The sequence below is a fragment of the Chiloscyllium plagiosum genome, chromosome 14 (assembly GCF_004010195.1).
Source record: "Chiloscyllium plagiosum isolate BGI_BamShark_2017 chromosome 14, ASM401019v2, whole genome shotgun sequence".
In the NCBI taxonomy this organism is placed as follows: domain Eukaryota; kingdom Metazoa; phylum Chordata; class Chondrichthyes; order Orectolobiformes; family Hemiscylliidae; genus Chiloscyllium; species Chiloscyllium plagiosum.
In genome coordinates, this window is record NC_057723.1 from 16,675,745 (window position 1) to 16,696,440 (window position 20,696).

General features: G+C 38.9%; 2 protein-coding genes across 14 annotated transcripts in view; one reads left to right on the top strand and one right to left on the bottom strand.

Moving 5' to 3' along the window:
* Window positions 1–6,124, top strand: part of hmgxb3 (HMG box domain containing 3) — a 95,026-nt gene extending 88,902 nt beyond the window's left edge. For 9 of the 10 annotated variants that reach the window (XM_043703262.1, XM_043703270.1, XM_043703269.1 and 6 more), the window contains 2 exons: window positions 2,207–2,416; window positions 3,474–6,124. In XM_043703262.1, the coding sequence (XP_043559197.1) occupies window positions 2,207–2,416; window positions 3,474–3,920 (657 nt within the window). In that variant the 3' untranslated portion in view covers window positions 3,921–6,124. Of the gene's footprint in view, window positions 1–2,206; window positions 2,417–3,473 lie in introns of those variants that run through there. The other variant, XM_043703271.1, reaches the window with a different exon arrangement.
* Window positions 1–20,696, bottom strand: part of LOC122556527 (vascular endothelial growth factor C-like) — a 91,457-nt gene that overhangs the window by 1,038 nt on the left and 69,723 nt on the right. For 3 of the 4 annotated variants that reach the window (XM_043703274.1, XM_043703273.1, XM_043703272.1), the window contains exon 7: window positions 16,492–17,065. The exons of the other annotated variant lie outside the window; for it this stretch is intronic. In XM_043703274.1, the coding sequence (XP_043559209.1) occupies window positions 16,948–17,065 (118 nt within the window). In that variant the 3' untranslated portion in view covers window positions 16,492–16,947. Of the gene's footprint in view, window positions 1–16,491; window positions 17,066–20,696 lie in introns of those variants that run through there. 4 annotated transcript variants of the gene reach the window in all.

Sequence of the window (20,696 nt, forward strand, 5' to 3'; positions counted from 1 at the left end):
GCTTCTTTGGCAGTATATGTGCACCATTCAGGTCAATGGAAATGCTTGGTTAATGAAGTCTAAAGTCACCCTGTTTCACAGTAATGATCGATTGAGGGTATATCATCTCGGCCACTTTTACAGAACCCCATTTAGAAATCATAACTGGGCAGCCGAATAATATTGTGAGCTCTTTTCTTTTAAAAAAAATGACAAAGTCCTGAAAGTGTACATTGGGAAATGGAATAGAAGGAAGAGTCTAAGTGTTTTTAAACAAACCAAGCAAACGATTGACCAGCAGTCTTAAGGACTGAGTGTGCTTTAAAGAGCTCCTTGCAAATGTCACTGGCACTATCATATTCTTTAGAAAAATCAGGATATTTACTTAATTTTGAGAGACTTAAAGCTCGGGCAAGCTCATTTCTATCAATTACTAAAAAATGTTTCAATATTTTTCAAAATTCTGATGAACTGTTAGCTATTGCCTCTTGGAAGGTGAAATTCAAAACTGAAGGCAGTTGCAACAAATGCTGTAAAATGCTGCACCAGTTGAAATTTGAGAGCATTTTCTACTTGGGTAAAAATATCATTAAATGGATAAAAGACTGATAAATGGATTTAAGATACAGATCAGCCTTGACCAACTTGAATGACGGATTCACCTTGACAGTCCGTATGGCCCTGATAATTTTTATCCAACTGGATTGTCAGCAGCAGAGGCTACATCAATGAGGACCAGTTTTTCCCTGAGCCTCCCTGGTATGTTCCCACCTTGCAGAAGCTCGTAAGATTATTCTGTAAGTCTGCTGCCGCCCTATAGAAACCTAATTTAATTGTATGTACTTCAAAAAGCCCAAGTGAGTTGGAGGATGGCTTGATAATATCACTTGCTTGAGACCGGAGCTATTTTCTTTAAAGCTTCTTATATCTGAGCTTCTTTGGACTAAGTACCTCAGGGAACTCCTATTTTAGTCCTGCAGCCACAAAGTGATAATCAAAAGGTTTCTTATATTGGCCTTACTTAGATTTATTTCAAGAAAATTTATATTAAAGCTTCCTTTTAACACAGTGGAAACCTTATCCTATTTATCTTGTAGAAATAGAATTGGATTCAAGTACCTACAATAAGAGTATTAAAGCCTAATTGTCTGAGTGTTGCAGAGAATTATTTTTCTGCATTGTCACTTTTAACTTACATTGTTCTTTTTCCTTTTATGATAGAGATAACATACTTGCATTTATATAGTGCCTTTCATATCTACAGGATATTTTCAAACCGTTCACAGCCAGTACATTAAAATTAATTAAAAGCACAGGTGACAGTCAGTTTGCAAACAGCAAGCTTTCAAAAATGGCAAAATTCGGGTCAATATTTTAATGATTTGCTTTGTAGGGTAGATGTTGACCAGGAGATTTAGAGAACTCCCTGGTGGTGTTCAAGTCGAGTAAAGAATTCTTTTTAACACCCATCTGTTTAGGTCAACGGCATTTGGTTTCACACTCTGCACATTGAATGTAATTTCAAATGACTACAGCTGTGGTGTTTCAATTTAAATTTTGAGCTCTAGTCCTGCAGTGTAACTGACAACTTAGGAGCTTCTGATATTCGGGGAGTCTTTGGTATACTGGCCAACATTCACCCTCCAGCCAAAATTACGAAAACAGATAATAGCAGTCAGCATTTGTTTCCCATCCTAATTGCCCTTTGAATCGATGACTTTCTGTACCATTGAAGGAAGCAGTTAAGAGACAACTATATTCCTTTGGGTCTGGAATCCTATGTAGGCTCGACCTGCTCCGGATGGAAGATTTTCTTCCCGACGGGACATTAGAGAACCCATGTGTTTTTACAGTTAGCAATTGCCACCATCACTAATACTAGCTTTATAATCTAGATCTATTAATTGAATTCAGATTTCATCAGCTGCCATAGAGGGATTTGAATCCGTTTATCTACAGCATTAACCTGGACCTTTGGATTACAGTCCATTGACATTATTAAGCTGCTGTTTCCCTTTTTTTAAATGTTTAAAAATAGATGTTTCATTTCTGTACATCAGTGCCTGCAATTCAGTAGAACTTCATGAACTGTTACTTGCTTTGGGTACCTTGAGGTTGTAAAAGATGCAGGTCCTTCAATTTTTTAAATTCAATCTTACAAATTGCTGAATCAAGCAACGTTGTCAGTCAATTTATGCAAAATAAATTTGTCAAATTTTGTGACCAGGTTGTTTGTGGATCTAAGTACCTTGTGAGAAGAGAGTCTTCACGTGACCATGTTGACCTGCTGGTATCTTCGCGCTATTGGCCTCCAGTGTATGTGGTTGACATGGCTCCACATGTTGCATTAAATGCAGATGTGCGTTATCCTGAAATTGCTGGACAAATATGGGGACATAAACAAGGCTGTTTTTCAGATCCACTGGAAGCACCAAAGGTCTGTATTGTATTTTTGTACTACTGCATCAACTGAAATTTAATGCATTTTATGTACACATTGCCTGAAAGCTAATGGATTATTTTTGTTTAATTCTTTTTATAATCTGCATTTAAGCAGTTTCTAAACTAAAAATACCACCTGCTTTTGCATTGCATTTGTCAGCTAGTTAGTTTTAGCTATGACTTTTAACTGTTTTTTTCTTTTTCAATATCTAACTCAATTCATCAATTTAATCTCTTTGGTCACAACCCACTCTTTATGATTATCTCATTTCTTCATCCTACTAGTAACAATTCCATTTATGTTGAATGTTCTTAAGTTTTCACACTAAAGGCCCTCCTTTAAATCCGTTAAACCCATCTCTTTCAGTCACTTCTTCAGGAAATAATTGTAGTCTTTTTACTGAAGGGGCTTTTGGAGCTCTGGTTTAACATTTGAAAGACTCCCCTCCAATAGTGCAACATTCCCTCCACCACATTGCTGAGATTTTGTATGTTGATATTTAGGGTGCAATTTGAACTGACTCAGGCAAGATTTGATACCATTGAACCAAGATCAACAATTTAAATCGTTAACATATTTTTCCTTCATGACTCTGTTTGAAAAAAATTGTATGCTTTGAAATCTCCAGAGGATATTAGAGACACAATGTAAACATGAGCTTATTTGAGTTTCTGTCTGTTCTTTCTTCCATTTTTGGCATTGATTGTCTTGGACACTGAGAAGATTGCAATACCAATGTATTTCCATATTTTTCTATTCTTCATATTTTTCTATTCTTTGCAAGAATATAGCATTTTGTGAAAATATTGATAGAAACAAGGAACAGTAGAAGGCCAATCATTCGACAGTTCAGGTTTTGGAGCCACAAAGCAGTATTGCAAACTAACGTTGCTAATCAGTTCTCAACTACCCACCTGAATAATTCCATTTTTATTCTACTTATATGTATTCTTATATTCTGCTTTTTACAAAGTAGTAGGTAATGAAGTAGGCATATCAGAATATTGGTGAATATTCTGCTATTGGACCTAATATTGGATTCCTTTTCCAGCATGTGTCCTGTCCAGAGCTACTTGATCAACACTATGCTATGGATGTACTACTAACAGAGAATAACATTCAACATCCTATCACCAAATCTAATGCTCGCAGAATTGTATACCATGATAAAGACCAGAACACAGGAAAGAACACAACAGCAGGACACCACTCTATCAGTCTTTGCAGTGAACTAGGACCATACAGTGATATACTCGAATCTATTCCAGACAGCAAGGTGCAAAATGTGCGGCAAAAGTCCATCACTTTTGAAAATGCTACTTACTATTTTCTATATAATCGTTTGGTTGACTTCCTCACCAGCAGAGACATTGTAAACCAACAAATCAGTGAAGTGTTGCAGAGCTGTCAACCTGGAGAGGTGGTGATACGAGATAGCTTGTACAGACTGGGAATAGCGCACCTTAACACAGAGAGTGAAACTGAGGAGCTTGCATAACAACTGATCCTTAAAAGTAGTTAAGGAAAATAATTTCTCAAGTAATGTATTTATTCAGTGCTTCTATTTAATTAAAAATATTGTGTTTGTAATTTCTTAAAGTTTTTTTTTCAAAACCTGTCAGCGATTATGTTGGTAAGGGATGGTTAGCTTTGATTTGGGCTGTATGTGACATTAAATTACCACAGAGCATTTGCTATTGATAAAAAGAGAAACCTGCTCAGAATTTTTTTTTTAATGAACATTTCCATGTGTTTCTTGTGACGGAGTGCACTTTAACCACCTATCTCGGGCACATTTCCAAATTATAAATGAAGTATTAACAATAAACTGCATTTGAAAATTTCCCTTTATACTTTAATGCAGTCCATCCCTTGCTCCAATTGAAAGTTGTATTGGAGCACAAACTCTCCCTCTTTGATATGCTAGTTGAGAGATGATTTCCACACTGCTGTGTACCAAAACTCTAATTTCATGGGCCAACATATGGATTGGGATTTGCACAATTTCATATTGTCCAAGATTAGCCTTACCAGTCATCTTGCAAATATGGCCATAGCCATTTGATCATCTTAAAAGCTTGACACAGTAATGGAGCATATAAAAATTAAGCTAGAATATAATGATAAACCTTTAGTGCACAAATTTCAAGTGAGTCAAAGGCTGTTGGCCTCAGTACTGAAAGAAAATGCCCAGTCTACCTTAACTTACCAAGAAAAGGCAACGTAACTAACTTTTTATATTCTTGCTATGCAGTGAAAAGCTGAGTGGTATTTTTAACTCTGGAGTTGCAGTGAGTCAAAACAGACATTCTATAATTACACAATTGAGCAATATTGTGCATGAATTTGTGCCTATGAGATACTAGGTGTGTAGGCCCTGTGTCCCAATGACTGGATGATTGAATCAACCATATTCCTACAGGCTGTACTGAACCACCCCAGACTTGCAAAGTCCAAAATGAAGTGTCTGCTTTTAGGTGTAACTTCACGGGTGTGTCACCCCCACGGAGCAAACCTTGAATGCACTAGTAGCTACAATAATAATCAACTTAAGATAATTAGTTAAATTCATAACACGGCTTGTTTATGTTCTCTCGAAGCAAAATACATTCATACTCAGGTATCCGTTCTCTGCAAACAAAAGGAATATGATCAAGCTTTGCACCTTTTCTGATTTACCTCCAGAATGGAGAACCTATCGTTCCTGTTCATTTCTCCATTGCAAAGCCTGAGAGTTGAATTGCCATTCTTGAATTTGTCTTGAATGCAAGACAAAAATTCCAGTCTCTCTTCCAGCAATATTCAACATCTGTACTATTAAGTATTTTTTAAATTTGTTATCGCTTGTATACTCATTAATTGAGCAGTGATGATTCTGGTGAATAGAAGTGTTTCCCTTTTTGAGTATCTAGATCAACATCGGGCACTCAGATAATAGAACAGCCTGTTGCACAGTAACTGACCCTTCTACACATCTCAGCCCCAACCTCAGAAGAGCATTCCATGCAACAGTGTGATGTTTCTTTCTAAACATTCTTAGCAACAGTATACAAGTTGTCTTTCAAGTACTTTGGGACATTGATGTTAATTAAAAAAAAGTACAATGGAAATGTAACATCATTCTTAATTTACAGAAATAATGTGCTGAACTGTTTTTCAACCATTTTGCTGACTGTACAATTGTTCCCAAGACCATTTCATACAATTTTAGTAAATACTGTTTAAGTATCGTAAGTGCTGATTTACAGTTTGACACCACAGTTATTTGATTAGTTTAAAAGACTTTGAGTAATTTTGAGTTTCTTGTTATTACAAGGACAAAATTCTGTTCTGAGAGCAGGATGCTGAAACAATTAGGCAATAGGATGATTTACCCTCTTCACTTTTGAAATATTACTTCTCTATGTCAAGATTTATTTCCATTGCCTTGAAAGATTAATTGTTCATAAATATATATGTATCTTATCATGTGTAACTGCCTCTGGAAATAACTGGTGTCCAAGTCCAGGTTGGATACCTTTGTAACAAGAATGGGAGATCCACAGGAAGGTTGCCCCATGTCTTGATGACAGTGCCCAAGTCTTTAAATGATTGTGCTGTTGATGATGTTCCATATTAGCACAATGGGCTTACTTCTATGATTCATGAAGGATGATTTATTCAGAGAGTTATGGAAATCCCTAATAAACTATTAATTTTCAACATTTAGTAGCTTTTCTTATTAAGGTTTACCGGTGGGTTAGATTGCAGAAAGTATTAACGAGTTAAGTGGTTACATGCTTCCTTTCTGTAAATGTAAAACCTAACCTACAAACTAATGCACACACTGGTTATCGCACATGAGGTATCTTCAGTATCTAGGATTCTGGAGTCATCTGGCAAACATTTTAAAAGCACTTTCCCCTCCCAGCTATCCTTGTGTTTAAATTAAAATTCATTTTCAGACCTATGAAGTCTCATTGGAACACATGATGTATGACGTGTTCTTCTTGGATAATGAGAAGTTGACCAGTTGAGCACCTCAGTTGTACCATCTGGAAATAAAGATCCAAAAAATAGGGTAATGGTATAATTGGTCCCTGAAATGTCCAATATTTATCATGCCAAAAATTTGAAGCATTCAGCATGTCAGCACGTTGACTGCGGGGAGGTGGGGGGTAATGGTGTGGTGTGGACTTTTGTATCTTGGGAGGCTTGTGTCATCAATTCCTGGGAGGAACAAAGACTGGATGTGGCACGCATCTTTGGGGAGGAAGATTGAGAAATGTATGAGTGCCCTGAATTGAAACAGAGTGCAAACAAAATAATATCACCGGAAAGTGTAAGTTTTTTGGTGAGCGAATTAACACTTTTCGGGAGTATGTATAAAAAGCTATGGGTGACACTGGTTAGCACTGCTGTCTCTGCATCAGGAACCCAGATTCAATTCCCACCTCAGGCGACTGACTGTGTGGAGTTTGCACATTCTCCCCGTGTCTGCGTGGGTTTCCTCCGGGTGCTCCGGTTTCCTCCCACAGTCCAAAGATGTGCAGGTCAGGTGAATTGGCCATACTAAATTGCCCGTAGTGTTAGGTAAGGGTAGGTGAATGTAGGGGTATGGGTGGGTTGCGCTTCGGCGGGTCGGTGTGGACTTGTTGGGCTGAAGGGCCTGTTTCCACACTAATGTAATCTAATCTAAAAAAAAACTGTTTGGAGTTTGCATGTTCTCCCCGTGACTGCATGGGTTTCTGCTGGGTACTCTGGTTTCCTCCCACTGCCCAAAGATGTATAGGTTTGGAGGATTGGCCGTGTTAAATTGCCCTGTAGTGCCCAGGGATGTGTAACCTAGATGGATTGGCCATGTTTCATGCGGGGATAGTGTGAGAAATGGGTATGGGTGGAATGCTCTTCGGAGGTTTGGTGAGATTTGATAATGGCCTCTATATGGATTGTAGGGATTCTGAGTTAGAAATAGTCCTCAAATGGCTATCTCATTCATTATTAAGGGTCACCAGCAGAAGGAAAATAGCATGGCATGGTTAAGTGATAAAATTCTATTGTATTAAGTTTAAATTCATGTAGTTAATGGTAGCGAGGAGAGACATTTTATTGAATGTTTATAAATTATTTGATTAATTCAAACACAACAAAGATAACAGCTTATGGCTGAAGCATGTGGGAGCTTGTGGACAACATTCTCAAACCGTAACTACCATGAATGACAATCTTTATCTTGAGTCAGCGACCTGCAGTTTGAGTTGCAGACAGTGCAATACATAGGATTGGGGATGATGGAGGAGCAATAGGTTACTTAGACATGCGGTTCCAGAAGGCAGTCACATTACTTTGATTAAGGTTCGCATGAGCATAGCAAGTCTGATTGGTTATTAGCCAAGAACAAGCAGGTGTGACTGATCAGACAACAGGATGAAGAAGGTAGAGTTGTAGAGGCCTCAGTGAATTGATCAACTGTTTTAAGATTCTTCCAGCTTGCAAAGATGAGAGTAGGAGCTGCAGGGTGAATGAGCAAACTGATAATGCCACCAAGGTACAGGAAGGATGCTGAGGCAAAAGTTAGGAACATGGTTGTATTAAAGTTCATTAATCTTTATGTATGTTGTGGCAGGGCACAAATCATGTTGGAGAAGATTTAGTTGATTAAAGGGATGCACTAAGGTAGTATAATAAGGTAGCTGCTTCGAAGAACCAAGCCATTCAGCCCAATAATTATGCACCTTCTGCTGATCAGTGTTTATTATGTACTCTCCCTTCTTCTAACTGATCCTCTCTAAGTGGCTGGTGAAAGAAATGAGCCCTTGTACCATTGGTATAGTAATGCAAAATGATTTCCTGTCTTATAAATTGAAATGTGAAATACTGAACACGTACAAACCAGTTTACAAATATAATTTTTATTTTAGAAATGTTCGGTGGTTAAAAAATCTAGTACACATCTTAAAACACACTATAACATTGAGCCAGCAATAAATATACAATTATTTTGTCTTTGATAAAGAAAATTTGTGTTTAATACATATGTTCACAGCTTCTGTATAGAAAATTACCCATAGTGTAATCAAAAACATTTCATGGAAATTAATTTTCCTATGTGACGATGTGTGGAGTGATACAGCTTATAATGTATGCTCTATTTTAATGTAGCATTAATCACATCAGCCTAACTATAGGCAATGTTATTAATGATTGCATATCTTGGACTGAGATATCATTAAATTGGTTGAATAGTTGCATTATAAAATTATTTTTGCTGTTGCTCAATAGTTTGAATTAGCACATCATAATCTTCTAGGAGTGATTATGGAAGATAACAAGATGCACATTATTAACCACTGACCATCGTGGTGTGGCAGTCATAAAATAATTAAAAAGATCACTTTTCCCTCCTGTTATTCTTCTTTCTCCTGATCTGTCTCTGCTGAATTTCAGTTCAATGGGTAATTGTTGCCACCTCACATCTTCTGTAAGTAATTCCTATTGATGAACAAGCTTTTGAGAGTACTGACATATGATGGAATCCCTAAAGTAATCTGACAATGAGCAGGACCAATGTTACTGTCCTGTAAATCCCAGATTTGTGTCCATGCATCAAGGATGATTGAATTAAGGGACCAAAACAAAACTATTTGTATTCTATCGTTCTCTCCATAATTTTAATGTTATTCAAGCACCCTTAAGTAAGCCTGTGCAACTATCCACTGACCCCTGTGCATTAATGATACCAAAGGTTTGTAAAAGAGCTACATTAATTGATTAATTGTCCACAATCACCTGATGAAGGAGTGGCGCTCTAAAAGCTACTGTGCTTCCAATTAAACCTGTAGAACCATAACCTGGTGTTATGTGATTTTTATCTTTGTACACCCCAGTACAACACCGGCATCTCCAAATCATGACTATATTAATTGACCTCTTTAATATACTACCAGTAGTGAAATCACATTGCTGCTGATAGCAAACATCATTGGAAAAATTATATCCAACATCATTCTTCAAGTCTCATTGAGACCCTGTCCACTTTTTAAACACATTCTCACACAGTATATCATTCTAGAGTAGCAGTTTTTACTTTCTGGGTTCAGTTAGGCTGTGAGATAAATATCAAGGTGAATAGCCTTCGCCTACATGGGTATCTTGATTTTTTTTTTCTCTCTAAGGTAGTTAACTGAAGAAGTGACCAATGGAAGAAAGACTACAAATAGTAAATATACAAATTAACAATTGGAATTACTTTAAATATACCAACTGTGTTGGAGGGTTAGTATTCAAAGGGCACAGATTTAAGACCATTGGCAATAAAGCTGCAAGACTTATTTTTCTTTTAAAAAAAAATCTATAATCTGACTGTACCTGAAAGGGTGGATGCTGCCTGACCTGCTGCGCTTTTCCAGCAAAACATTTCCCCTCCATCGTCAGACCACAACAAAACGACGGTTGGAGGAAGAACGCCTCATCTTCCGCCTAGGAACCCTCCAACCACAAGGTATGAACTCGGATTTCACCAGTTTCCTCATTTCCCCTCCCCCCCACCCTGTCTCAGTCAAATCCATCGAATTCAGCACCGCCTTCCTAACCTGCAATCTTCTTCCCGACCTCTCCGCCCCCACCCCAGTCTGACCTATCACCCTCACCTTGACCTCTTTCCACCTATCACATTTCCGACGCCCCTCCCCCAAGTCCCTCCTCCCTACCTTTTATCTTAGCCTGCTGGACAAACTTTCCTCATTCCTGAAGAAGGGCTTATGCCCGAAACGTCGATTCTCCTGTTCCCTGGATGCTGCCTGACCTGCTGCGCTTTTCCAGCAACACATTTCCAGCCCTGAAAGGGTGGTGGAAGGAGACTCCCATCAGTGATTTTCAGGGGCGAACCTAATGTTTGTCTAACAGTGCAAATTTTGAGGACTGTGGGGAAAGAGCATTGAAGTGAATCAGATACTCTTCTTTCAAGTGACTGGCACAGCCATCAAGGGAAAATGACCCATATTGTGGGATTATGCACTAAAATATAACAGCTGAGTTACCAGATGAAGGGGAAGGTTACTTGTCTGTATTTTATCCTCGAACTGTGATTTCTGATTCAATGGCGAAGGTACTGTGAAAGTGGGCAGGCAGAGAGGATGCTGAATTAATAAACATTTAAAATGCTAACAAAGCAAATCAAATTTATACCTCAGATTTGTCCCAGCTGAAAATAATGCCTTTAAAGTGCAAGAGGAAAGCATATCACTTGGAATTTATTTAGATTGTGGACTTTAAATGAAAAAAGTGTGCAAAATAATAAATGATTTGTCTGCTGACAATATGTCATTTAGTCAAAGTTCAGGACTTTACTGTAGATGATCCTGACAAAACGTTAATTGATATTTAATAGGAGGATATTATGACTGACTGCTCCAGATATACCTGATGTGAATGTTTGTCCTTGCCTTTCCATACATGGGTTATTGCAGGGAGATGTTGACCAAATGCCAGATAGTTCTTTGGTGGAAGGGAAGATCATTTAGGGTGGCACAGTGGCTCAGTGGTTAGTGCTGCTGCCTCACAGTGCCTTGAGCCAGATGCAATTCTAGCCTCAGGTGACTGTGTGGAGTTTGCACATTCTCCCTGTGTCTGCGTGGGTATCCTCCAGGTGCTCCGGTTTCCTCCCACAATCCAAAGAGGTGCAGGTAGGTGAATTGGCCATGCTATCTTGCCCATAGTGTTCAGGGTTGTGTAGGTTAGGTGCATTCGTCGGGGTAAATATAGGATAATAGGAGAGGAAATGGGTCTGGATGGGTTACTCTTCGGAGGGCTGGTTTGCACTTGTTGGGCCAAAAGACCTGTTTCCACACTGTAGGGATTTTATGATATGAAAAATCAATGGTGTGTCAGTCATATAAATCATCAACCATTGTTTTATGGATATTGGACAAGATTAAATGCAGCTGAAAAAGAAGGGGCTGAATTTTCCCTTTGTTGATGGGGAAACAGGAGCTGATAGAATCCAAGGTCAAACCCATGCATTGACAAGTCAGAGATCTTCCAACTTGAGAGGAGCAAAAGATTGTGATCAAAGGCAAGTTATAGACAGTATAGTTCAAAATGGAAGTGACTTCTCTCCAATGTTGTAAAGTCTTTAAATTAAAAATAGATATAGCAGCTACACCAAAATGTGGGATGGCTTTTGTGGAGAAATCTGACTACAGAGCTACCTTGGTCTAATTCAGATCACCCTTTCAAATAATCTCAATTGATGACCCCGCATGGGCAGGTAGCTCTGGTCGCCCCAAATCCATCTCCTCAGAAATAGCTTGGAGACAGAAAGGAATTGGGGAACTTGCATGCCAACCAATAGAGCTCATGTTTCATCCTAAAGTAACTCAAAATGGAAAGCAGGGCAAATATCCTTCAAAACCGCAGCATCATCCTTTGAGAACTTTTTAAAAAAATCTTATGGTAACAGACAGTATGCAAGTTTAAATGTCTGACTATATGTGCAGAATATAATGTACTATTTAGCGTAACGTATCTACTTTCATGCTAATAAAGAGATTGATTCCATGAATAGTTCAAAGTTAATTTAACAGAAACTGCCCATGGAATTGAAGTGTTTAGCAGCTATCCAAGCGTATGATGTTGGAGGTAGTATATAAAGCATGGATAGAGGATTGGCTAACTAATAGAATATTGGGATATTGGAAGAGGATTGGGATAAGAGGTAATTTTCAGATTGGCAATCTGTAACTCATGAAGTGCCACCAGCGCTTAGAGCTTATTTACAGTAATTATTTACAATATAATGACCTGGATGAGTAAAGTGAATAAATTAGAGCCAAGTTCGCAGATTGTAGAAAAATAGCTGTAATGGTGAGGATACAGACAGCTTAATGTAAAAACTTGACAAGTGGAATGTAAACTGGGAAAATGTGAGGTTATAAATTTTGGCAGGAAGAGTAGAGTAGCTAAATAACATTTAAATTAAAAAAGTCCCAGAAAGCTACAGCAGAGAGGGATTTGGGATTCCTTGTGAATTAATCACATAAAAACATAGCATGTAAGGTCCCTTTTATTTCAAAGGGAATGGAGTATAAAAGTAGAGAGATTTTGCTTAAACTCTACAAGGCACTAGTTATACCGTACCGAGAATCTTTTGTGCAATTTGGCTTTCTTAACTAAGGAAAGACATACTGGTGTTGGAAATACTCCATGAGAAGGCTTCCTATGTTGATACTGGGTATAGAAGGACTTTCTTACAAGGAAAGGTGGAGTAGATTGGGCTGTATTCATTGGAGTTTAGCAAAGTGAGAGGTGATCCAATTGTATATATAACATTCTTGGGAGGCTTGACAGCATAAATGTGAACCGGTTGTTTCCTTTGTGGCAGAGTCTGGAATCAGAGGGCATATCTCTGAGTAAGGGAACATCCATTTAAGACAGATATGAGGAAGAATTTCTTCTCTCTGACAGTGGAATTTTTTGCCACAAAAGCTACAGAAGTTGGTTCAACCATATTCATGGGTGCGATAGATAGATGTCTAATCACTAGAGGAATCAAAGGTTACAAGGAAAAGGCAGAATAGTGGAGTTGAGGATTAAATGATCAGCCATTATGGCTGTGAATTACTGTGAGCGAAAAAGCTCTATCTGTAGCTGCAATTTGTATATTACTCAAAAGGCTAACAAAAATATACCTTGTTTGGTGGCAAGACATGCATTGCAAACAATGCAGAACTTGAGAATTTGCTGCCTGTGGAAATTTAGCACAAGTACAGAAAGAGGGTGCTGCCTTTTGCTACAATTTTATAGTTTATGCAGCAGGTAAACATTTCATTTAATTTATCTATAACTTGAACCAGATCAAGTAGTGATTGAAACTTGTAAGCTAAGTATAAACCGAGCAAACTCCGAACTGAGCACAGGTGCTGGTACATATTAACAAATGTACGGCACGGTGGCACAGTGGTTAGCACTGCTGCCTCACAGCGCCAGAGACCCGGGTTCAATTCCCGCCTCAGGCGACTGACTGTGTGGAGTTTGCACGTTCTCCCCGTGTCTGCGTGGGTTTCCTCCGGGTGCTCCGGTTTCTTCCCACAGTCCAAAGATGTGCCGGTCAGGTGAATTGGGCATGCTAAATTGCCCGTAGTGTTAGGTAAGGGGTAAATGTAGGGGTATGGGTGGGTTGCGCTTCGGCAGGGCGGTGTGGACTTGTTGGGCCGAAGGGCCTGTTTCCACGCTGTAAGTAATCTAATCTAATCTAAAAACCAAGGAACGGTGTCAGAGGTCAGCAGGCAATTGGGTTAAATAATGGTACTTTTAGTTTCTTTCTAGGGTAAGCGATGGGTTAAACTAAGAACGTTGGCTAGTCTAATAAAAGGGGCATAGCAGGGTACAGAAATAGAAATTGCTGGAAATCTCTGCAGGTCTGGCAGCGTCTGTGGAGAGAAATCAGAGTTAACATTTTGGGTCCAGTGACCCTTCTTCAGAACACCAGTTCTGATGCTGCCAGACCTGCTGAGTTTTTCCAGCAATTTCTGTTTTTGTTTCTGATTTCCAAATCTGCATCTGCAATTCTTCCATTTTAAAAAAAAAATTTGCATGGCAGGGTAACTCGTTCTAATCAATTATGCGAGATGAACCATGGAGAACTCGTTGCTTAGTATGTGTAGGAGATGGCAGCTGGAGGAGCTCAAGCTCTGGGTTTCACAGGTTGAGTATTTGCTCTATTTATTGCAGTCCATTGCTGAGGCTGAGATATGGGGAGCATGCTCAAAGAGGTGGTCACCCTACAGCTGAAGACAAAGGGAAGAGAACTTGTAATTGAGAACTATAAAATTATAGGGTCCTAATTCTCTTTTGCAGAGAGGTTATAATCAGAGCACATCATTTTAAATTTACAAGATGCGGAGAAGATTTATTTCAGTGAGGGTTGTGGAACTTATTGCTTGAAAGATTGGTAAAGGCAAAAACCCTCACATTTAAGAAATACTTTAAGTACAAAATGTGACATGGCTTATAAAAGGGTATAGACCAAGAGCTGGAAAGTGTGATTAGGCTGGATAGCTCTTTCAGCCAGTAGATTAATGAACCAAGTGGCCTGTTTTGTGCCATAAATTTCCCATGTTTCTACAGTCATCATAAGCAACATTTAAAATGCATGTTACTGGAAGTTTTCTGTTCAAGGCATTTCTGCACATGGAATCGGTTCAGGTCAGTTGGCTGGATTGTTGGGTTACAGAATGGTGTGATGCCAACATCATGGGTTCAATTCCCATCACCGGTTTGAGGTTACCATGAAGGACTCTCCTTCTCAACCTCTTCCATCATCTGAGGTATGGTGGCCCTCAGGTTAAATCACCACCAGTTACTTCTCTCTAATAAGAGAGCAGCTCCTATGGTCTGCTAAGACTATGGCGACACAACAACAACAACTTCTGCATGGTCAGGTACTGTGTTGATCACAGTTGTCTGATCAAGGCACAATAGGTGCCTTTGCATTGGACAGTAGCTTTTTTTTATTTTCTGCATGAGTTCAAATGCATGTATTTTTTACTAGATATTTTTACATTTTATTTTACTGCACGTGTAATATAACGCAAAATGCTACAGAACAGAGACTGGCTGGAAGATTGATTCAGACCGTGGTTTCATTAAGCTTTCTGACTGTGGAACGGATGAAGTGAGCTCACATTGATGGATTTGTTGCAGTTATGTGGAAAATTACATTTTCTGTAACAACTGATATTTGTTTTATCTCCCTGTTGATATAATGTGAATTACTCGGACCTAGTATTTATAGAAAGGATATTATCAAGCTGAATCAGATTCAGAAGAGATTTACCTAGATGTTGCTGGGGATGGAAGGTTTGTGTTACACAGAAAGACTTGGACCTTTTCACTGGAGTGTAGGAGGTTGAGAAGCGACCTGATAGGAGTTTATAAAGTAATGAGAGGTACAGATAGAGTTAATGGTGGTTGTCTTTTCCCTAGGATGGGGGATGTCAAGAGGAGGAGGCATTTTTTTAAGGTGAGAGGAGACAGTTTTAAAAAAGACATGAGCAGCAATTTTTTTTACACAGGGTGATTTGCATGTGGAATGAACTGCCTGAGGAAGTGGTGGATGCAGGTACAATTACAACATTTAAAATACATTTGGACAGATACATGAATAGAAAAGGTTTAGATGGATTAGTTCAGTTTTGGATTATATTGGGCATGGACTGGTTGGATCGAAGGGTCTGTTTCCGTGCTGTATGACTCTATAGCTCTGTAATATTATCACATGGAGAGCAGAACAAGGGTAAATTGTCCAACCTGTGTTCCTTTGCTCCCTCTCCCCTTAAATGCACATTTTGTGCCTCAGTATTTACTGGTTTCATTTTCCATGACTCAAAAAAAAAACTATAATGTTTGGACTTTGAACTGGTAAAATCTCATTGCTTACTTATTTTGCATATCTTGACTGCTACATTAGCAGCAGAAAATCAGTATAAGGTCTACAAAACAACCATATTCATTCTGAAGCATCAAAGTTCATTTCCAAATGCAAATTCTACCTGTCAATAAAAACAATGAAACAAGCAGATTGCACAAAATCTGGTCAATACTTGTTCTATCCCCTTACCTCTAAAATTGAGTCAGTCTTTGTAATATGAAGTGATATTAACTTAATAGAAATGCGCACAAATATTTTGCTGTAGTCATGTTATGAGCAACCACACCAATGGCTTCAGTCCTTGTGTGCTATAAGAGGAATGAAACATGTAGTAAACAAACCAGAACCCACTTTCTCTGGGATGTCTCCTTAGTATTTCTGTATGTTTTCAGTGTCAAGCTTACTAGTACAGGTACACCACCCCAAATCCAACTGTCCATAAACTAGAATTGTCCAATAACTGGACTGCACAGTGGCTCAATGGCTGACACTACTGCCTCACAGCACCAGTGACCTTGGTTCATTTCCACCTTCACGCAACTGGCTGTGTGGAGTTTGCAAGTCCTCCCTGTATCTGCATGGGTTTCCTCCCACAATCAAAAGATGTGCAGACTAGGATTAGCCATGGAAAATGTGGAGTTACAGGGATAGGGTAGTGGGGGTGAGTCTGGGTGGGATGCTCTTTGGACGTTCAGAGTGGACTGCATGGACTGAATGGCCTGTTTCCACACTGGTAGATCTATTCTAAGACTTTCCCTTCATGTATTGCTCAATATTTACAGCATTTATGATTTGCTGTCCAAACGTGTTCATCATTTGCATTTAGCACTTTTCATGATCCGATGCAGTCGTGGAGTGGCAGATTGCACCTTTCACTGAAAACGCATGATTGTATACAGACTTAGAATCTATTGGGCATTTACACAAATTGGGTAATCCAAAATCTAGGAAAGTCCGAAATCTGGCACAGTATCAATGCTGAGTGATGTCGGATTTGAGACAGTGTACCTGTAGATTGTGTAGAATCCCAATAAAAATGGTACTTTCGTAAGTGCTGCAGGCTGAGATTTTAAATTCTTCATTAATGAAGCAAGGCAAGTAGAAAGCAGTCTGTTCATCACTCGTCAATTTGGTATTCCTTCATGTATAATGGAAGACAGCTGCAGACATAATAACTGAAGTAAAAGCCTGACTGGCAGTGCTTCACTTGAGTTCTGCAAGGCAATCTGTAGCACCTTTTATTTTGTAGAGGGAAAGAAAAAGAGAAAACAAAATTACACATTTTGCACAGGAGGCAAACATGTTCATAGAATCCCTAGTGTGGAAGCAGGCCATTTGGGCCAACAGGTCCACACTGACCCTCTGAAGAGTAACGTCCCTACCTTATTACTCTACATTTACCCGTGACTAATACACCTAACCTACATATCCTTGAACACTATGGGCAATTTAGCGTGGCCAATTCACCTAACCGCCACATCCTTAGACTGTGGGAGGAAACTGGAGCACCTGGAAGAAACCCACGCAGACATGGGGAGAATGTGCAAACGCCACACACTCTGTCACCTGAGGCTGGAATCAAACCTGGGTCCCAGGCGCTGTGAGGCAGCAGCACTAACCACTGAGCCACCATGCCACCTCAACCTTCAAGCCAATCCGTGGAATTAACTTGAGACTAAAATATTTGATCCCAATAATTTTAAATCTGTTCATTTGATTTGTTTAAAATATAATTTTATCTACATGACCTGATTTTTCTCTCAATTATTCCCTTTTGCTGTCTCTATTATTACTTGCAGGCTATATCACCTATCTCTCATGTTTTGAAACTAAGCTTTCATGAAAATTATTGTTTATAATTTTCTTTTGTGTAAAATTCTTCATAGATAGCAAAAGTGCACCTCTACTTTGGTGTAACTTGTGAACTTGTCATCACTAGTATTTATTGTCTGTCTGACTGAACCCAAAGTTGTGCAGCTCTATCAGTTTAGAATAACTCACTTTATAAGAATACAGCAGACTGATCAGATTCTATGATCCAGTAACCATGTATCTTTACAGCTAAATGATCAGGAGTATGCAGATCTGGGTGGATGTATTAATGGAAAACACTGTAAATACATCTGTGCAAATCAGCTGTTCTAGTGCCGCATTTTTAATCAACTTCGGAACTTAGATGCTTAAATGCATCATGTGGAAGGATTACAGCTGCCTAGCACTTCTGTTAGGGCACCCTCAAGATGGTGGCTACTCCAGGACAGAGCATCAAGTAGACAAAATGACAATTAACCCTGGGTCTACTCTGGAGAAACTTGGAATTGATATAATGGGTAACACATCTGTCTTTTGCACATTGTCTCCCTAACTTTCCTCAATGTTTACAGTGTAATTAAATACATTACACCAAAATTATCTCCTTTCATGAGTGATCATCAGAAATCTTAAAATATGACTGCAATGGTGGCCATAGGGGAGGGAGGTTGATTTAGTGTAATTAATGCATCTTAAAAATGCTTTTGATTTGAAGTTTGCCCTTGAGAGCTAATTTCACAGGATATTGGGGTGATGAGAGATGAATTTTGGGTGAGATGACTGAACTAAACTACTGAAGTTAGTTTGATCATTTCAGTGAATGTTCACACTTACAACAAATGGTTCTGTTCCTAATACTGGTGTGTGTAAGTCAAAAAAAGGTGAATTCAAGTTCCAGAACAGGACTTGAGCACAAATTAAGGTCAACACTCCAGTGCAATACTGAATGAGTGTTGCACTGTTGAAATGCCAACTTTCAAAGGAGACATAAAACTGAGACTCCATTTGCCCTATCAAAAATCCAATGGCATTATTTCAAACAAGTGTAGAAAAGCTCCTCATGTTATCCTGGCTAATATTTCTCCTGGAATCAACATCAGAAAATCAGATGACCTAGTCTTCATTGCACTGTTGTTTGTGAAAGCTTGCTGTGTTCAAATTAGCTGCTGCATTACTGACATCCTGTTCACATTCACAATAAAGGTAGATAAATTAACAACATAAATTGTTGTAAATCAGTTCACCATAGGCCTCCAGACTGTAGTGGTGAAGTAGGGGTGGCATTGAGCAGGAAATCAGAGACGTAGCAACAAGGAGCTACTGTCAACATGATGATTTTAAATATCTTATAGACAGGGTAAATCACGTTAGTGATAACACTAAAGAAGTCTTTTTTAAAATCGGTACATTGCGGGACCAACCCCAGGGTTAGGCTATCCTAGATTTGGTTACGTGAAATGAGATGGAGTTAATTAATAGTTTTGTGGGAGATTCTTTCGGAAAAAGTGACACTCACATGATAGAGTTCCTTATTGGATAGAATGTGAAATAGTCCAATCTAAAACCAATGTCCTAAATCTTAATAGCGGAATCTATAAAGGTATGAGGAGTAGGTTAGCTGCAAATATACTGAGTAATTTCATTAAAAACATGACAGTGGATAAGCAATGGTTAATATTTAAGAAACAAATGCATGTATCACAGCAGTTATATCTTCCGAGGTATCCTACATGCCAGGAAACTAAAGGAGTCGCCAAGGACACAATGCCAAGAAAACCCAAATGTCACCCCACTGCTTAAAAAAGGAGGGAGGGAAGGGGAAAATGAGACCAGTTAGCCTGACTTCAGTAGTACAGAAAATGTTGGGATTTGTTATAAAGAATGTGGCAACGGTAGACTTAAAATATCAACGGTAGTACAGAAAATCAACATGGGTTTATGAAAGGGAAATCATGTTTGACAAACCTACTGGACTTTTTGCAGTAGTATGTAGTAGAATGGATGAAGAGAAACCAGTGGATGTGATATATTTGGATTTTCAGGAAGCTTTTGATGAAGTCCCACATATATCTATTTTTCTAATCAACCTGTTCAGAGATGTCATTACAGACCTGTGGAGCAAGTGGAACTTAAACCTTGGCTTCTTGATCAAGGGATAGGGACTCTACGACTGTGCCACAGAGCTCCCTCTTGAAATCCCACATAAGAAATTAGTGTGCAAAGTACACATGAGATTTTGGTGGTGTTATAGTGATATGTATTCAGAATTGGTTAACAAACAGGAAAGACAGAGTAAGAATAAATGGGTTGCTTTTGGAGTGGAAGATGGTGACAAGTGGGGTACTGCATGGGTGAGTGCTTGGGTCCAGCAGTTCACAATATATATCCATGATTTGGACAAGGAAACCAAGCATAATATTTCCAAGTGTGCTGATGACACAGAAATAGTGAGAATGTGATTTGTGAGGAGGACTTACAGAAGCTTCAGGTCAATTTAGACTAGTGGAGAAAGTGAGCAAATATATGGTAAATGCAGAATAATGTGGATCACTGGACTCGAGCAGTAAACTCTACTCTGTTCCCACAGACACTGCCAGATCTGCAATTTCCGTATTTTTGTTTCAGATCTCCAGCATTTGCAGTTTATTGTTTTATACACAAGTGCAGCAGGTAGTTGGGAAGGCAAATGGTATGTTGGCTTTCATGACAAAACGGTTTCAGTACAGGAGCAAGGAAGTCCTATGTGATCGTATAGGGTCTTGGTAAGACCACACCTTGAGTATTATGTGCAGTTTTGGTCTGGTTACCTAGGAAATTATATTCTTGCTATAGATAAAGTGCAGTGAAGGTTCACAAGACTGATTCCTGTGATGGCAGGTTTGTTGTCAGTGAAGAAATTGGGCAAATCAGGCTTGTATTGACTGCATTTTGAAGAACAAGAGGGGATGTTATTGAAATATATAAAATTCTGAGAGGTCTGGACAGACTAAATGCAGAGGTGATATTTCCCCTGGCTGGGTTAGGGGTCAGACTAAGAGTTCACAGTCTCAGAAT